The following is a 17,576-nucleotide window of genomic DNA, read 5'->3' as shown; positions in this document are numbered from 1 at the left end:
ATCGATTAATCGACCCCCTGGGGGGAAATGATGTGTGTGTTCTTACGTGTGCAGGGCACAGATGCAGGGTCGCTCTCAGAGCGGTAGTATCCCGGGTTGCAGTCACAGACAGCAGCCCCCTCCTTCTCTGAGTGACTGTGCGGAGGACACTTGGAACACGCTCTGTCTGTAGACACAGCTCTGTTGAAACCGACCGTGCAAGCTACAGAGAGAGGATGAGATTCCATTCATTTTCATTCTAGTACAAACAAAACACATGCATTGACATGACAATACTCAGTTTGACTTATTCAGAATGCCCAACCCCCATGGCTGTCAACCCATTCATGAAATCATTCACTTTTTCACAACTCTTCTAGAAGTAATTACGTTACTATCTCTATTCTCCCCCTATTTCCTTTCCAGGGGGTGACCAAGTCATCGCAGTGGGAGTGGTTCGGAATGTGGGAGTGACAGAGTTTGTATTTGAAAATGGGGGTGACAGTGTGTGTGTGACAGAGTGTTTTATGACACTCAGTAGAGGAAGTCTTCCCATAGGAATGTCCCATCTCTGTAATCAACGCTGTCCTAACCATCCCTCTCTTCTGGGAGGCTCTACCTCTCTCACACATACTTTATTTCTCACGCTCTCTATCTTTCTCTCTATATTCCTCTCTCCCTCCCTCTCTGTATTCCTCTCTCTCCCTCCCTCTCTGTATTCCTCTCTCCCTCCCTCTCTGTATTCCTCTCTCTCCCTCCCTCTCTGTATTCCTCTCTCCCTCCCTCTCTGTATTCCTCTCTCCCTCCCTCTCTGTATTCCTCTCTCCCTCCCTCTCTGTATTCCTCTCTCCCTCCCTCTCTGCATTCCTCTCTCCCTCCCTCTCTGCATTCCTCTCTCCCTCCCTCTCTGCATTCCTCTCTCCCTCCCTCTCTGCATTCCTCTCTCCCTCCCTCTCTGTATTCCTCTCTCCCTCCCTCTCTGTATTCCTCTCTCCCTCCCTCTCTCCCTCCCTCTCTGCATTCCTCTCTCCCTCCCTATCTGTATTCCTCTCTCCCTCCATCTCTGTATTCCTCTCTCCCTCCCTCTGTATTCCTCTCTCCCTCCCTCTCTGCATTCCTCCCTCCCTCTCTGCATTCCTCCCTCCCTCTCTGCATTCCTACCTCCCTCTCTGCATTCCTCCCTCCCTCTTTGCATTCCTCTCTCCCACTTTGCATTCCTCTCTCCCTCTCTGTATTCCTCTCTCTCCCTCTCTGTATTCCTCTCTCTCCCTCCCTCTCTGTATTCCTCTCTCCCTCCCTCTCTGTATTCCTCTCTCCCTCCCTCTCTGTATTCCTCTCTCCCTCCCTCTCTGTATTCCTCTCTCCATTCCTCTATCCGTATTCCTCCCTCCCTCTCTGTATTCCTCTCTCCCTCTCTGTACTCCTCTCTCCCTCCCTCTCTGTATTCCTCTCCCCCTCTCCCTCTCTATTCCTCTCTCCCTCTCCCTCTGTATTCCTCTCTCCCTCTCCCTCTGTATTCCTCTCTCCCTCTCCCTCTGTATTCCTCTCTCCCTGTATTCCTCTCGCCCTGTATTCCTCTCTCTCTGTACTCCTCTCTCCCTCTCCCTCTGCATTCCTCTCTCCCTCTCCCTCTGTATTCCTCTCTCCCTGTATTCCTCTCTCCCTGTATTCCTCTCTCTCTGTATTCCTCTCTCCCTCTCTCTCTGTATTCCTCTCTCCCTCCCTCTCTGTATTCCTCTCTCCCTCCCTCTCTGTATTCCTCTCTCCCTCCCTCTCTGTATTCCTCTCTCCCTCCCTCCTCTGTATTCCTCTCTCTCTGTATTCCTCTCTCTCTGTAATCCTCTCTCCATTCCTCTCTCCCTCTCTGTATTCCTCTCTCCCTCTCTGTATTCCTCTCTCCCTCTCTGTATTCCTCTCTCCCTCTCTGTATTCCTCTCTCTCCCTCTCTGTATTCCTCTCTCCCTCTCTCCATTCCCCTCTCTCCCTCTCTCCATTCCTATCTCCCTCTCTCTCCCTCCCTCCCTCTCTGTATTCCTCTCTCCCTCTCTCTCCCCCCTCTCTGTATTCCTCTCTCTCCCTCCCTCTCCGTATTCCTCCCTCCCTCCCTCTCTGTATTCCTCTCTCCCTCTCTTTATTCCTCTCTCCATCCCTCTCTGTATTCCTCTCTCTCTCCCTCCCTCTCTGTATTCCTCTCTCTCTCCCTCCCTCTCTGTATTCCTCTCTCTCTCTCTCCCTCCCTCTCTGTATTCCTCCCTCTCTGTATTCCTCCCTCTCTCCCTCTCTGTATTCCTCCCTATCTCCCCCTCTGTATTCCTCCCTCTCTCCCTTTCTGTATTCCTCCCTCTCTCCCTCTCGGTATTCCTCTCTCCCCCTCCCTCTCTGTATTCCTCCCTCCCTCGCTCTCCCCCCTCTCTGTATTCCTCTCTCTCCTTCCCTCTCTGTATTCCTCCCTCTCTGTATTCCTCCCTCTCTCTCCCTCCCTCTGTATTCCTCTCTCCCTCCCTCTCTGTATTCCTCTCTCCCTCCCTCTCTGTATTCCTCTCTCCCCCCTCTCTGTATTCCTCTCTCCCTCCCTCTCTGTATTCCTCTCTCCCTCCCTCTCTGTATTCCTCTCTCCCTCCCTCTCTGTATTCCTCCCTCCCTCCCTCTCTGTATTCCTCCCTCCCTCCCTCTCTGTATTCCTCCCTCTCTCCCTCTCTGTATTCCTCCCTCTCTCCCTCTCTGTATTCCTCCCTCTCTCCCTCTCTGTATTCCTCCCTCTCTATTCCTCCCTCTCTCCCTCTCTGTATTCCTCCCTCCCTCTCTGTATTCCTCTCTCCCTCTCTGTATTCCTCCCTCCCCCTCTCTGTATTCCTCCCTCCGCCTCTCTGTATTCCTCCCTCCGCCTCTCTGTATTCCTCCCTCCGCCTCTCTGTATTTCTCCCTCCCCCTCTCTGTATTCCTCCCTCTCTCCCTCTCTGTATTCCTCCCTCTCTCCCTCTCTGTATTCCTCCCTCTCTCCCTCTCTGTATTCCTCCCTCTCTATTCCTCCCTCTCTCCCTCTCTGTATTCCTCCCTCCGCCTCTCAGTATTCCTCCCTCCGCCTCTCTGTATTTCTCCCTCCCCCTCTCTGTATTCCTCCCTCCCCCTCTCTGTATTCCTCCCTCCCTCTCTCTGTATTCCTCTCCCTCTCTCTAGATTCCTCCCTCCCTCTCTCTGTATTCCCCTCTCCCTCTCTCTGTATTCCTCCCTCCCTCTCTGTATTCCTCCCTCCCTCTCTGTATTCCTCCCTCCCTCTCTGTATTCCTCCCTCCCCCCCTCTCTGGTTTTCCTCCCTCCCTCCCTCTCTGGTTTTCCTCCTTCCCTCCCTCCCTCTCTGGTTTTCCTCCCTCCCTCCCTCTCTGGTTTTCCTCCCTCCCTCCCTCTCTGGTTTTCATCCCTCCCTCTCTGTATTCCTATTCCCTCCCTCCCTCCCTCTCTGTATTCCTTCCTCCCTCCCTCCCTGTATTCCTTCCTCCCTCCCTCCCTCTCTGTATTCCTTCCTCCCTCCCTCCCTCCCTCTCTGTATTCCTTCCTCCCTCCCTCCCTCCCTCTCTGTATTCCTTCCTCCCTCCCTCTCTGTATTCCTTCCTCCCTCCCTCTCTGTATTCCTTCCTCTCTCCCTCGCTGTATTCCTCCCTCCCTCTCTGTATTCCTTCCTCCCTCCCTCGCTGTATTCCTCCCTCCCTCCCTCTCTGGTTTTCCTCCCTCCCTCTCTGGTTTTCCTCCCTCCCTCACTCCCTCTCTGGTTTTCCTCCCTCCCTCCCTCTCTGGTTTTCCTCCCTCCCTCCCTCTCTGTATTCCTTCCTCCCTCCCTCCCTCTCTGTATTCCTTCCTCCCTCCCTCCCTCCCTCTCTGTATTCCTTCCTCCCTCCCTCTCTGTATTCCTTCCTCTCTCCCTCGCTGTATTCCTCCCTCCCTCTCTGGTTTTCCTCCCTCCCTCCCTCTCTGTATTCCTTCCTCCCTCCCTCCCTCTCTGTATTCCTTCCTCCCTCCCTCCCTCTCTGTATTCCTTCCTCCCTCCCTCCCTCTCTGTATTCCTTCCTCCCTCCCTCCCTCTCTGGTTTTCCTCCCTCCCTCCCTCCCTCTCTGGTTTTCCTCCCTCCCTCCCTCTCTGGTTTTCCTCCCTCCCTCCCTCCCTCTCTGTATTCCTTCCTCCCTCCCTCCCTCCCTCTCTGTATTCCTTCCTCCCTCCCTCTCTGTATTCCTTCCTCTCTCCCTCGCTGTATTCCTCCCTCCCTCTCTGGTTTTCCTCCCTCCCTCCCTCTCTGTATTCCTTCCTCCCTCCCTCCCTCTCTGTATTCCTTCCTCCCTCCCTCCCTCTCTGTATTCCTTCCTCCCTCCCTCCCTCTCTGTATTCCTTCCTCCCTCCCTCCCTCTCTGGTTTTCCTCCCTCCCTCCCTCCCTCTCTGGTTTTCCTCCCTCCCTCCCTCTCTGGTTTTCCTCCCTCCCTCCCTCTCTGTATTCCTTCCTCCCTCCCTCCCTCTCTGTATTCCTTCCTCCCTCCCTCTCTGTATTCCTTCCTCCCTCCCTCTCTGTATTCCTTCCTCTCTCCCTCGCTGTATTCCTCCCTCCCTCTCTGGTTTTCCTCCCTCCCTCCCTCCCTCCCTCTCTGGTTTTCCTCCCTCCCTCCCTCCCTCTCTGGTTTTCCTCCCTCCCTCCCTCCCTCTCTGGTTTTCCTCCCTCCCTCCCTCCCTCCCTCCATTCCTTCCTTCCTCCCTCCCTCCCTCTCTGTATTCCTTCCTCCCTCCCTCTCTGTATTCCTTCCTCCCTCCCTCCCTCTCTGTATTCCTTCCTCCCTCCCTCCCTCCCTCTCTGTATTCCTTCCTCCCTCCCTCTCTGTATTCCTTCCTCCCTCCCTCCCTCTCTGTATTCCTTCCTTCCTTCCTTCCTCCCTCCCTCCCTCCCTCCCTCCCTCTCTGTATTCCTCCCTCCCTCCCTCTCTGTATTCCTTCCTCCCTCCCTCGCTGTATTCCTTCCTCTCTCCCTCGCTGTATTCCTTCCTCTCTCCCTCGCTGTATTCGTCCCTCCCTCTATTCCTCCCTCCCTCTCTCTATTCCTTCCTCCCTCTCTCTATTCCTTCCTCCCTCCCTCTCTCTATTCCTTCCTCCCTCCCTCTCTCTATTCCTTCCTCCCTCCCTCTCTCTATTCCTTCCTCCCTCCCTCTCTCTATTCCTTCCTCCCTCCCTCTCTCTATTCCTTCCTCCCTCCCTCTCTCTATTCCTTCCTCCCTCCCTCTCTCTATTCCTTCCTCCCTCTCTGTTTTTCCTCTCTCTCTCCCTCCCTCTCTGTTTCTCTCTCTCTGGAATGCTTTGAAGATTGTTATTGTTTTTTTTTATAGCTCAATCGATACCAGTTAAGCGCTGACTGCATAAGAACATGCACACACACGTGCACTAAAACACACAGATAGGAGCCATTCACATCCGTGAACCCTGCTTGTATGGCTCTATGTCAATCACTTTACAGCTGTAGGCCTTGATGTCGACATTTTACATTTGAGTCATTTATCTAGCCGACGCGCTTATCCAGAGTGACGTACAGTTAGTTAGTGCATTCATCTTATGATGAACCACGTATCACAGTCGTAGTAAATGCATTTTTCCTCAATACAGAAGTTATCAGAAAGTCTGTGCTAGTTGCAAAAGGCAAGTGCCTTTTGTTGTTTTTGACTGAGCCCCCGCTATCAATGAGTGAGTAAAGATCTGGGTATTATAATACTATCAGTAGAGACCTTGGTGTGTGTGTGACACCATAAGGTCGTAAACTGTTGAGGGTGGTGGTCTTTGTGAGGGTGCGACAGAGGGGAAAGAGGTGTGTAGAGAGAAAGAGAGAGAGAGAGAGAGAGAGAGAGAGAGAGAGCAGCAGTCCACTGTAGCCCTCTCTTATATAGGGCTCAGAACACCTTTATGAGCTGTAATTTCAGGTCAACGCTCACTCTCCCTTTGCAGCACAAACACAAATCATGACACACACACACACACACACACACACACACCTTTTCCCTTCAGAGAGAGGAATGATAAAAAATTGAGAATATCAGAGACTGTGGGGAAAGAGAAGAGGAACAGAAACAGAGAAGACAGGGAATGAGCGAGAGACAGAAACAGTGGCGTGAAAAGACGAAGGAGTGTTTATGGGTTGGTGGCCACACTCCCTCCCTTTCTTATTCTCTCTCCCTCTCTCTTTCACCTTCCCTCTGTTCATTGTGGGAAAAATGGAGAAAGGCAGGGTGGGATGGAGACAAAGCCAGCTCACAGCCTTGAGTCCTGCCCTCCTGCTACAATGCAATAGCTCACGGTGTGCCAACAATGTGTGCCAGTATGGCTGTATGTGTGCCGGTGTGTTTGTGCATGTGTGGGAGAGAGAAAGAGAGTGTGTGTGTGTGTGTGTGTGTTCATGTCAACGGCAGGTCAGGTATCGCGTGTCTCTATGATGGACAGCCCCTGGGTCGTCCATCAGACTCAGAGACAAGAGTCCCGCCCAGCAGAACGCACACAGTAGGAGTGTGTGTGTGTGTGTGTGTGTGTGTGTGAGGAAGGGGGGTGGCAGTTGACAGAGGAGGAAGGACAGTAGGACACACACACACAAACACACGCACTGTAAACAGTCAGATCCTTGGCTCTTGTCTCCAGTCTCCTGATGAGAGCAGCTGAAGCTGCTAGCCAAACCCAGCAGGTAAGGGGTAGACAACTCACATTACTCTCTATTATCCCTAAACTCTCTCTCTCTCTCTCTGTGTGCAAGAGAGATCCCTCTCCACTCCTGTAGTTTCTCCTTCCCCTTTGCTCTTCATTTGACAGAAAATGCTGAGTTGGGTAGAGTGAGTAAATGAGTGTTGGCTACTTCATTTTTACTACAAACTCCATAAACTGTGTGAGTGAGTGAGTGAGTGAGTGAGTGAGTGAGTGAGTAGCACATCTTTGACTATGTAGAGACTCAGTGAGCATAGCCTTGCTATTGAGAAAGGATGCCGAAGGCAGACCTGGCTCTCAAGAGAAGACAGGCTATGTGCACACTGCCCACAAAATGAGGTGGAAACTGAGCTGCGCTTCCTAACCTCCTGCCAAACGTATGACCATATTAGAGACATATATTTCCCTCAGATTACACAGACCCAAAGAATTCGAAAAACTAATCCAATTTTGATAAACTCCCATATCTATTGGGTGAAATACCACAGTATGCCATCACAGCAGCAAGATTTGCTGTCACTTGCTTTGGCAATGTAAACATATGTTTCCCAGAGAGAGCGAGAGAGAGCGAGAGAGAGAGCGAGAGAGAGAGAGAGAGAGAGAGAGAGAGAGACAGAGAGAGAGAGAGACAGAGAGAGACAGAGAGAGACAGAGAGAGACAGAGAGACAGAGAGAGAATTGTTGCCGGGGGCTTCTGACATGCTAATATTCTCACTGTCAGTTCCAACCGCCCCCAGCCTGGGCACACACACTAAACACTGTGAATGTGAAACTTAATCCACCTAGACTAGTGTGTAACTAGCAGGTCTGGGTGACTGATGGAGGAAAGAGAAGCGACAAACTCTGTAAATATCCTCCAAGACAACGAGTGTCAACACCTTTCCAATGACAAATGCATTCCACATACAAACACACAGGGCTGTGCTTGCATATCTGTGCGTGCGGTGGTGAGGTAGGAGCTAATCCTGGTTTACCCTGAGGGAAAGGCAGGCTGACAGTCAGACAGACAGACATCTCACTCACTCAGGGGAGCCATATATAACATCTAACCAGGCTCTCATACAGATGTTCTGTTGTGTGTCACTGCAGAGGTGACACATCTGCATTGAGGATCATAGTTCTTCTGGTTAGGAACTCTGATTTTGTTCACAAGCCACAAGAGGAAGTGCCGGAACACAAGAGGGATTACGTAATCAGACTAGATTGCAACATTTAAGTAGCTATATTCTGCTACAATGTTGAAGAGCCCCTTGATCACAGAGGAGTGAATGGGACAGGCCTTGGGATCACTAATCTACAGTGGTAAACTCATCTCGTTTTCCCCAGGTCCACCAGGCACCAATAACTCCCTCTGATGTCCATCCCTCCATCTCATTTATCACTCCATCCATCCATCACTCCGTCCCTCCCTCTATCCATCACCTAGACAGCCGACACACTGGAGCGGTCAGGGCCACTTCCGACTCACAGAGAGAGAGAGAGCGAGGACGACAGGAGAGGGTTAGAGAGAAACTCACACACACACACAGGCAGGCACACACACACACAGTATGTAATGAGATAGATTTGCATTTTATCTGGATTTGCATTTGCGCAAAAAAAATGAATATGTAAATGACTTAGATGATAGCAATAAAAGGGCACCTTTACTGTGAATGTTTCCCTTTCACTCTCTCCTCTTGTTCTCCCACTCCCTACACCTATCTCATCTCTCTATCGGTCTCCCTCGTCTCTCTCACTCTCTCGCTCGCTCTCTTCTCTTCTCTTCTCTTTCAGTAGACAGGTGATGATCACGTATTCAGTATTCTCCCACAGAGAGAAGCAGACAGGATATGAATATTCAGACTGTCAATACCTTTTGTTTTACAGACACAGAAGGAGAAGCAACACACAGCACTGTGATCACACACACATTTCCAAAATAATATCCATATTCAACGGGTGTTGAGTGTTCGTAAATATGTCAGTTATTCTGCACTCTGGCACAGTCAGACGAGAGTGCTCTGAAATCGGAGAAGATAGCCAGAGCGAATTTACCAGCTACGTCTATCAACAGTTGTCGCAGTGACATTCTATTGAAATGGTTACTTGCATAGTGGAGTATCCTCTTGAAGCTAGGGGGCACTATTTTTATTTTTGGAAAAATAACGTTCCCAAAGTAAACTGCCTATTTCTCAGGACCAGATGCTAGAATATGCATATAATTGACAGCTTAGGATAGAAAACACTCTAAAGTTTCCAAAACTGTAAAAATATTGTCTGTGAGTATAACAGAACTGATATTGCAGGTGAAATCCTGAGAAAAATCCAATCAGGAAGTGACTCTTATTTTGAAACCCCTGTCTTTCTATGCATCCCTATTGCCCATTGAAAGGGATATCAACCAGATTCCTTTTTCTGTGGCTTCCCCAAGGTGTCAACAGGCCTTTACTTTGAAGAATGAGCATAAACGTCCACATTGCGTAAGTGGTCAGTTGTTGGCTCTCAGTGTGATTTTTGCGCTAAACAGAGAGGTAGCCATTTTTCCTCCCGGTCTTACTGAAAAACCAACTGTCCCGGTTGATATATTATCGAATAGATATTTGAAAAACACCTTGAGGATTGATTATAAAAAATATTTGCCATGTTTCTGTCGATATTATGGATATAATTTGACATTTTTGTCTGCGTTGTCGTGACCGCTATTTCCGGTGGATTCCTAGGCATAACACATCAAACTAACGGAGGTATTTGGATATCAAAAATATCTTTATGGAACAAAAGGAACATTTAATGTCTAACTGGGAGTCTCGTGAGTGAAAACATCTGAAGCTCAAAGGTAAACGATTAATTTGATTGCTTTTCTGATTTTGTGACCAAGTTACCTGCCGCTAGGTGTACATAATGTTTTGTTAGTATATCGATAAACTTACACACGCTTATTGTTTTCGCTGTAAAGCATAATTTCAAAATCTGAGACGACGGGGTGATTAACAAAAGGCTAAGCTGTGTTTCGCTATATTTCACTTGTTATTTCATGAATATGAATATTTTCTATTAAGATTATTTGACCGTTGCGCTATGCTATTTAGCATAGTTGATGACAATTATCCCGGATCCGGGGGGGGGGGGGTTCCAAGAGGTTAAGCCATGTAGTTAGCTAGCTAGGTAAACAATGAACCATAATCCCAACTCATGACGTTACTACCCTGCATGAATCTGCAGGTAGCTAACCAACCAGGTTCAATGTTGGCTAGCTAACACTAGGCTATAACTAGCAAAGCAAATGGCTCTGAGATATGTATAATAAGATCATACATGTAACATCAGCTAGCAAGCCAGCCAGCTAACGTTAGCTAGCTAGCTAACAGTACACTTGAACTTGAAATGAAAATGAATTTGTCAAAATTAGAAACGTGTAATATCTGAAAATGTGGCTAGCTAGAATATCTTACCCATATACATCATGGATGGGCGCTTCTCCCTATCAAGGATGCCATGGCTGCCCTTAGTACAGTGCCTTGCGAAAGTATTCGGCCCCCTTGAACTTTGCGACCTTTTGCCACATTTCAGGCTTCAAACATAAAGATATAAAACTGTATTTTTTTGTGAAGAATCAACAACAAGTGGGACACAATCATGAAGTGGAACGACATTTATTGGATATTTCAAACTTTTTTAACAAATCAAAAACTGAAATATTGGCCGTGCAAAATTATTCAGCCCCTTTACTTTCAGTGCAGCAAACTCTCTCCAGAAGTTCAGTGAGGATCTCTGAATGATCCAATGTTGACCTAAATGACTAATGATGATAAATACAATCCACCTGTGTGTAATCAAGTCTCCGTATAAATGCACCTGCACTGTGATAGTCTCAGAGGTCCGTTAAAAGCGCAGAGAGCATCATGAAGAACAAGGAACACACCAGGCAGGTCCGAGATACTGTTGTGAAGAAGTTTAAAGCCGGATTTGGATACAAAAAGATTTCCCAAACTTTAAACATCCCAAGGAGCACTGTGCAAGCGATAATATTGAAATGGAAGGAGTATCAGACCACTGCAAATCTACCAAGACCTGGCCGTCCCTCTAAACTTTCAGCTCATACAAGGAGAAGACTGATGCAGCCAAGAGGCCCATGATCACTCTGGATGAACTGCAGAGATCTACAGCTGAGGTGGGAGACTCTGTCCATAGGACAACAATCAGTCGTATATTGCACAAATCTGGCCTTTATGGAAGAGTGGCAAGAAGAAAGCCATTTCTTAAAGATATCCATAAAAAGTGTTGTTTAAAGTTTGCCACAAGCCACCTGGGAGACACACCAAACATGTGGAAGAAGGTGCTCTGGTCAGATGAAACCAAAATTGAACTTTTTGGCAACAATGCAAAACGTTATGTTTGGCGTAAAAGCAACACAGCTCATCACACTGAACACACCATCCCCACTGTCAAACATGGTGGTGGCAGCATCATGGTTTGGGCCTGCTTTTCTTCAGCAGGGACAGGGAAGATGGTTGAAATTGATGGGAAGATGGATGGAGCCAAATACAGGACCATTCTGGAAGAAAACCTGATGGAGTCTGCAAAAGACCTGAGACTGGGATGGAGATTTGCCTTCCAACAAGACAATGATCCAAAACATAAAGCAAAATCTACAATGGAATGGTTCAAAAATAAACATATCCAGGTGTTAGAATGGCCAAGTCAAAGTCCAGACCTGAATCCAATCGAGAATCTGAGAAAAGAACTGAAAACTGCTGTTCACAAATGCTCTCCATCCAACCTCACTGAGCTCGAGCTGTTTTGCAAGGAGGAATGGGAAAAAATGTCAGTCTCTCGATGTGCAAAACTGATAGAGACATACCCCAAGCGACTTACAGCTGTAATCGCAGCAAAAGGTGGCGCTACAAAGTATTAACTTAAGGGGCTGAATAATTTTGCACGCCCAATTTTTCAGTTTTTGATTTGTTAAAAAAGTTTGAAATATCCAATAAATGTCCTTCCACTTCATGATTGTGTCCCACTTGTTGTTGATTCTTCACAAAAAAATACAGTTTTATATCTTTATGTTTGAAGCCTGAAATGTGGCAAAAGGTCGCAAAGTTCAAGGGGGCCGAATACTTTCGCAAGGCACTGTATGAAGATGTAATCCGGAGATAAGTGTTTTCTCCATCTCCTTAGCTATCGTACTCTAATTCTACTGATTTCAAAACTCGGTCCTCCAGAAAGTGGAGAGCAACACTTACGCAGTTCTACTACGCGATACATAAAATAAAAAAAAGCTGCATTAGACAGGATTACCTACACATACTGACCAGCTCCAATAGACAGCAGCGTGCTATATGGCAGACCAATCCGAACTCATCTCTCGGCATGTCCAGCCCACTCATTATCTCAGCCAATCATGGCTAGCGGGAAGGTTGCTCTTTTTCTGTTGCTAAACCAACTAGGCTCGTAATTTAAATGTTTTAATCTTATTTACAGACGGCATACAAGTCTGTTATTAAGGAACATGAAAGTTCACATGTTACAAAAGCTATTTATAGAAAAAAAACACATTTAGATTAAAAACAAAAAGTTTACATTCAAATGGCTCTCCTGTGAAGTAGTGACCCGTGACATACGCCTAGTTTCCTGAAACGAGACACATTTATGTCTTGCACAGAATAGAATAGGTTAACTTTTGTACTATGAAAGATAGTAAATTGACATAGGCTAGTTATTTTGCCATTTGTTAGGCCTACTCATCTTATTGGCTGATGAAAAGTAAATGTGGACAGTTCTTCCAATGTCTTCAATATGTACCTCGGAAATGGATAAGGACACGCACATTTGTGTCCCCGGTGTGTCTGTCTTCACTTGAAGCCTGTGAGAAAAACCTGATCACTTGAGGGAGAGCCATGTGGTTTGGAACATGCAGCACTCCAGGCCAAGGGCACAATGGCCACTGGCTGCAAAAGGCATGGATATTTTTAGGTGCATTACGGCCAAACAAAGGGGATGCCGCAGGGAAATTCAAGCCGTTATCAAGTGCTTGTCTAATTGTGAACGAGAGACTGATGAAGTGTGTACAGCCTGCGCAAAAAAAACAAAGCAGAGCTAATGCCTTTGAAGCCACTTTTTTCAAATCATCAATAGACTCGCATCATGCAGCTTTACAATGTATTAAACATCAAAAAATATCGCCCAACGTTTGTAGAACAACTAAAGTTACATTTCTTTGTTAACCGCTCAACACAGTATAGCCGCATATGTGCACTCCTTCAAATCGTTTGGAGGAAATATCCTTTCTATTTAATTCAGCTTAGTTCAAGTGTATTCTTCATACTATAATATAAAATACTGCCACAGAATTCTAAGCAAATCTCGTCTGCTAAATGAACTAGTGTAGCCCACAGCCATTTGGCATAGCCAGATCAGGGCCTAACATAAGGACAACTCAACTTCTGTTCTTCTGAAATGGACTACATTTTCATCATATCATGTTTCTTAACACCTGTCTAAAAAATAGATTTCATTTATTGTGAATGTGTAGGCGATATTACATCAGTTATTTGCTTGACAATCACCGGTTGACAAAATGTTGTGACAGGATACACATGAGTATCCTTGATGAAAGGTGGCCATTGAGGAGGGGAGGACACTTCTGTTCACCTACTAACGAATCGACATCTCCATAACCACTCAACCACTCATCGGTGTCCGTGTCAAGAGAGAGGACGGAGGAGAGAGGGTGGAACAGACTTTTGCTCAAATGAGAAAATTATGTCACCTGAGCGTGCGAAACAGCGCCCCACTGTCTTACTATCTGTAGCCCATGTATCTGATGCCGTCTGGCCCCCCAAAAAAAGAGTATGACATGTCATGCACATGGGCTACACAGACTGAGGCAGATGGGTGCTGTTTCGCTCGGGTGCTTTGTCTGGTATTGTTGCGTCTATGTCGACGTGCGTCTCAGTCAAATAAATGATCAATATTTAAATATTTTATTTGGATGGGCAAGGAGGTACAGTAAGGCGGGCCAGGCCCCATAAGGCCCACCCATAACGCTGGCCCTGTCTCTCTCTCTGGCCATCTCTCTCTACACACACACACACACACACACACACACACACACACACACACACACACACACACACACACACACACACACACACACACACACACACACACACACACACAACCAAATCCTCTGTTGGTTGAGTTACTGAAGGTGCACCAGAGTGAATTGCAGTTATAAAGTCTCTCTGACGTCGATCACACTTGGACAACCGCCACCATGCATCTTATAAAATCTCATTTCAGGTCTCTCTCTATCCCTCTCTTACTCGCTTTATTTCACCTCTCCCTCCACACAGTGTCTTCGGAAAGTATCCAGACCCCTTGACTTGTTCCACATGTGTTTTTCTCAGCAACACAGTACTCCATAATGACAAAGCAAAGAAAAAAACAGAAATACCTTATTTATGTAAGTATTCAGACCCTTTGCTATGAGACTCGAAATTGAGCTCAAGTGCATCCCTTCCAAGACTCAGACCATGAGAAACAAGAAGCTCTGGTCCAGTGAAACCAAGATTGAGCTCTTTGGCCTGAACGGCAAGCGTCACATCTGGCACCATCCCTACGGTGAAGCATGGTGGTGGCAGCACCATGCTGTGGGGATGTTTTTCAGCGGCAGGGACTGGGAGACTAGTCAGGATCGAGGGAAAGATGAACGGAGCAAAGTACAGAGAGATCCTTGATGAAAACCTGTTCCAGAGCGCTCAGGGCCTCAGACTGGGGCGAATGTTCACCTTCCAACAGGACAACGACCCTAAGCACACAGCCAAGACAACGCAGGAGTGGCTTCGGGACAAGTTTCTGAATGACCTTGAGCGGCCCAGCCAGAGTCCGGACTTGAACCCGATCGAATATCTCTGGAGACACCTGAAAATAGCTGTGCAGCAACGCTCCCCATCCAACCTGACAGAGCTTGAGAGGATCTGCAGTGAGGAATGGGAAAAACTCCCCAAATACAGGTGTGCCAAGCTTGTAGCTTCATACCCCAAAAGACTTGAGGCTGTAATCGCTGCCAAAGGTGCTTCAACAAAGTACTGAGTAAAGGGTCTGAATACTTATGCAAATGTGATATTTTATTTATAAAAAAAAAAAAAATTGTTGCAAGAATTTGTAAAAAACAGTTTTTGCTTTGTCATGATAGAGTATTGTGTGTAGATGTATGAGGTGGAAAAACGATTAAATACATTTTAGAACAAGGCTGTAATGTAACAAAATGTGGAAAAAGTCAAGGGGTCTGAATACTTTCCCGAAGGCACTGTATATCGCACACAAACACATATACACACTGCAGAAATTAGAAACACACTCACACACAGATAACGCCCACATAGGACACCCAGTAATAGCAGCAGATGAGCAACCACAGCTGAACAAAGTCCCTCTAAAAAGGCGCCGTCAAAACTCTAACAAAACTCTTAACAAAACGCAGAGATCCTTTTTCATTCCGGAGTCTGGCTGTCCCATTCACATTTAAACCACCTCTGTTGTCTCTCCTCCCCTTCTCTGTCCCCTCCCTTGCTTCCTCTCCTCCCAGCCCGAATCACAGCTGTCAGAGTTTTGACGTCTTTATCAACCTCGGTCATGACCCTGCCCTTCACAACTTAACAGAGTGTATTTGCGTGTGTGTCTGTCAAAGTTTTTGACGGCTTCATCAAGCCTGGTCATGACCCTGCTCTTAAAGGTGTGTGTGTGTATGTGCGTGTGTGGGGGTAAGGGGGGGTAAGGGACATTGGGGGATATAGTTGAGGGGAGCGGGGGGGGGGGGGGGGTAACCTCTCTTATGTTTGTGTTCTTGCCCCTGTGTGAGCCCACTGCACCACCTCTAACACCCCGACATAGTAACAATTTGGGGGGGGGGGGGGGGGGGGGGGGGGGCTGGGCTATCATTGATGCCTTATGCCTTAAATGGCCTCCTTATACAACCCCCTCTCTATTCACAAACTAATTCCTCCTTCCTTTCCTCCCCCTCTCTCTCTCCAATCCTCCACCCCTACTCCACCTCTATCCACCGGTATCTCTCTGCACTGCTCTATTTCTCTCTCTGTCTCTTTATAGCACTCTGTAGCGCTAAACAGTCTTCTACTCATTCCCTGCCTCGCTTTGTCGTTTCTCTCTCCCTATTGGTACTCTCCATTGTTTGCAGTCCGCTAATTGATATGACGGAGAGACTTAATCTAGGGTCCAATCGGTCGTCAAGCCTGACAGTGTATTGGCAAATCACTAGAGCACTCCAGTCCTGAGTGGGCTGTTTCAACTTAGAGTGGGGAAAAGGAAATACTTAAAAAGAGCTAGTCCTTCACTTCAGTTCAAAGGTGATCAGAGTCAAGGGTCTAGTTAAATCTTGTTAAAGAAAACAGCCTTTAGACGTCATTAACTCTGCTATGGATAAAGAGAGGGAGGTCTGGCTGGAGAGAGGGAGGTCTGGATGGAGAGAGAGGGAGGTCTGGATGGAGAGAGAGGGAGGGAGAGAAGTTGGTGTCTGTCACGTACAGAAACGTTTGATAGCTGTCCCTTTTCTCTACTATCACAGACACACCTTCTGCTCCGGTCCGCAGGCCTTTAAAAGTTGAAGCTGTTTGTTATATAATTAGCCTGCTGGGATGGCCATAATAAATAGGATTGAGAGAATAGACCCACAGCTGTATATCATACCCTACTGAAGCACTGACGCTCAACTGGTGTGTGTGTGTGTGTGTGTGTGTGTGTGTGTGTGTGTGTGTGTGTGTGTGTGTGTTGAACAGAGACTCTCTATTCAGAGAGAGTAATGGCGTGCTATAAAACTGTCTTCAGAACGTCTGTTCCCTCCAGTCTCGCCTTTTTCCCTCACTCTCTCTTCCAGAGGTCCAAGAGCTGATGACTTAACTTTAGCTCAGTCGCCTAAGTGCATACGCCCGGGGGTTCGATACAATTTAGAAGAAAATGTGGTCATTAAATTAAAAGTAAATCAAATGCCTTACCCTGACAGGCTCCGCTTTTCTCCTCGTATCCCAAGTTACAGACACACCCTCCAATGGGGACCAGCCATTCCCCGTCTGCGCCACAATACATCTTGGGCTCCTCCCTCTCTTCTGATTGGTTCACGCACGACCCCCTGACCTCCACTAACGAGGAAGTGTCAGCTCCGGTGTTGGTATCTGGGAAGGTTGCTAAGTTGCGGACAGTGAGGGGGCAGGTTTTGTAGAAGACACGTACGGAAACCAGAGCAATGCAGGCGCCAACATCCTGGAACGCCAGGTAGAAACCCTTCCGGGTTGTGACCTTTACGTCCCGCACCTCAGTGTTCAGCTTCATGATGCGGTCCCCAATGTCCACCTGATCATTGTAATAATAACATAATTACTGATAATAAATAGCCATAAGGACACAATCTTCCTTCATTGTAATTTTCACATTGAACAAACATAATCAACACACCATCAGATATTAAAATTGAACAAAGAGATTAAAAACAAACCAAGGCTCCTAACCTGAGTGAAGCTCTCGTCGGCTGCCACGGTGTCGATCTTGAGAAAGTTGCTCTCTCTGATGTAGTGCTCTCTGTCGTTGTTAGACTCATAGTAGTAGAGGTTGAAGGTCTCCTTACAGGTGCCGGTGACTCCAGGCAGGCTGTTACAGTCCCGGAGGGTGAACTTGATCTCGACGTAGATGCGCTGCGCTCCAGACCGAGGGATCCAGTCGGTTCTAAGCCAGTTGCTCTGGCTGGGTTCCATCACGTTACACACCTGGTATGTTCTGATAGGGACGTTCTTCTCATCCATGATGCTTACCTCCTCCCACTGGGAACACACACATTCTGATCATTAGACCAAAGTCCTTTCTAGTCATTAATCAGCTTCAGTGACGACA

At 47.4% G+C, this 17,576-nt stretch overlaps 1 protein-coding gene across 1 annotated transcript in view; it reads right to left on the bottom strand.

Moving 5' to 3' along the window:
• Positions 1–17,576, bottom strand: part of LOC110508457 (ephrin type-A receptor 4) — a 47,281-nt gene that overhangs the window by 27,362 nt on the left and 2,343 nt on the right. The window contains exons 3-5 of the mRNA XM_036966621.2: positions 17,198–17,506; positions 16,688–17,042; positions 47–202 (exon numbers count right to left, since the gene is read on the bottom strand). Of these exons, the coding sequence (XP_036822516.1) occupies positions 47–202; positions 16,688–17,042; positions 17,198–17,506 (820 nt within the window). The remainder of the gene's footprint in view (positions 1–46; positions 203–16,687; positions 17,043–17,197; positions 17,507–17,576) is intronic.

The sequence above is a fragment of the Oncorhynchus mykiss genome, chromosome 28, assembly GCF_057628025.1.
Source record: "Oncorhynchus mykiss isolate SJ-2025 chromosome 28, ASM5762802v1, whole genome shotgun sequence".
NCBI lineage: Eukaryota > Metazoa > Chordata > Actinopteri > Salmoniformes > Salmonidae > Oncorhynchus > Oncorhynchus mykiss.
Note: the sequence above shows the minus strand (reverse complement) of the source record. Positions and strands in the feature narration are given on the sequence as shown.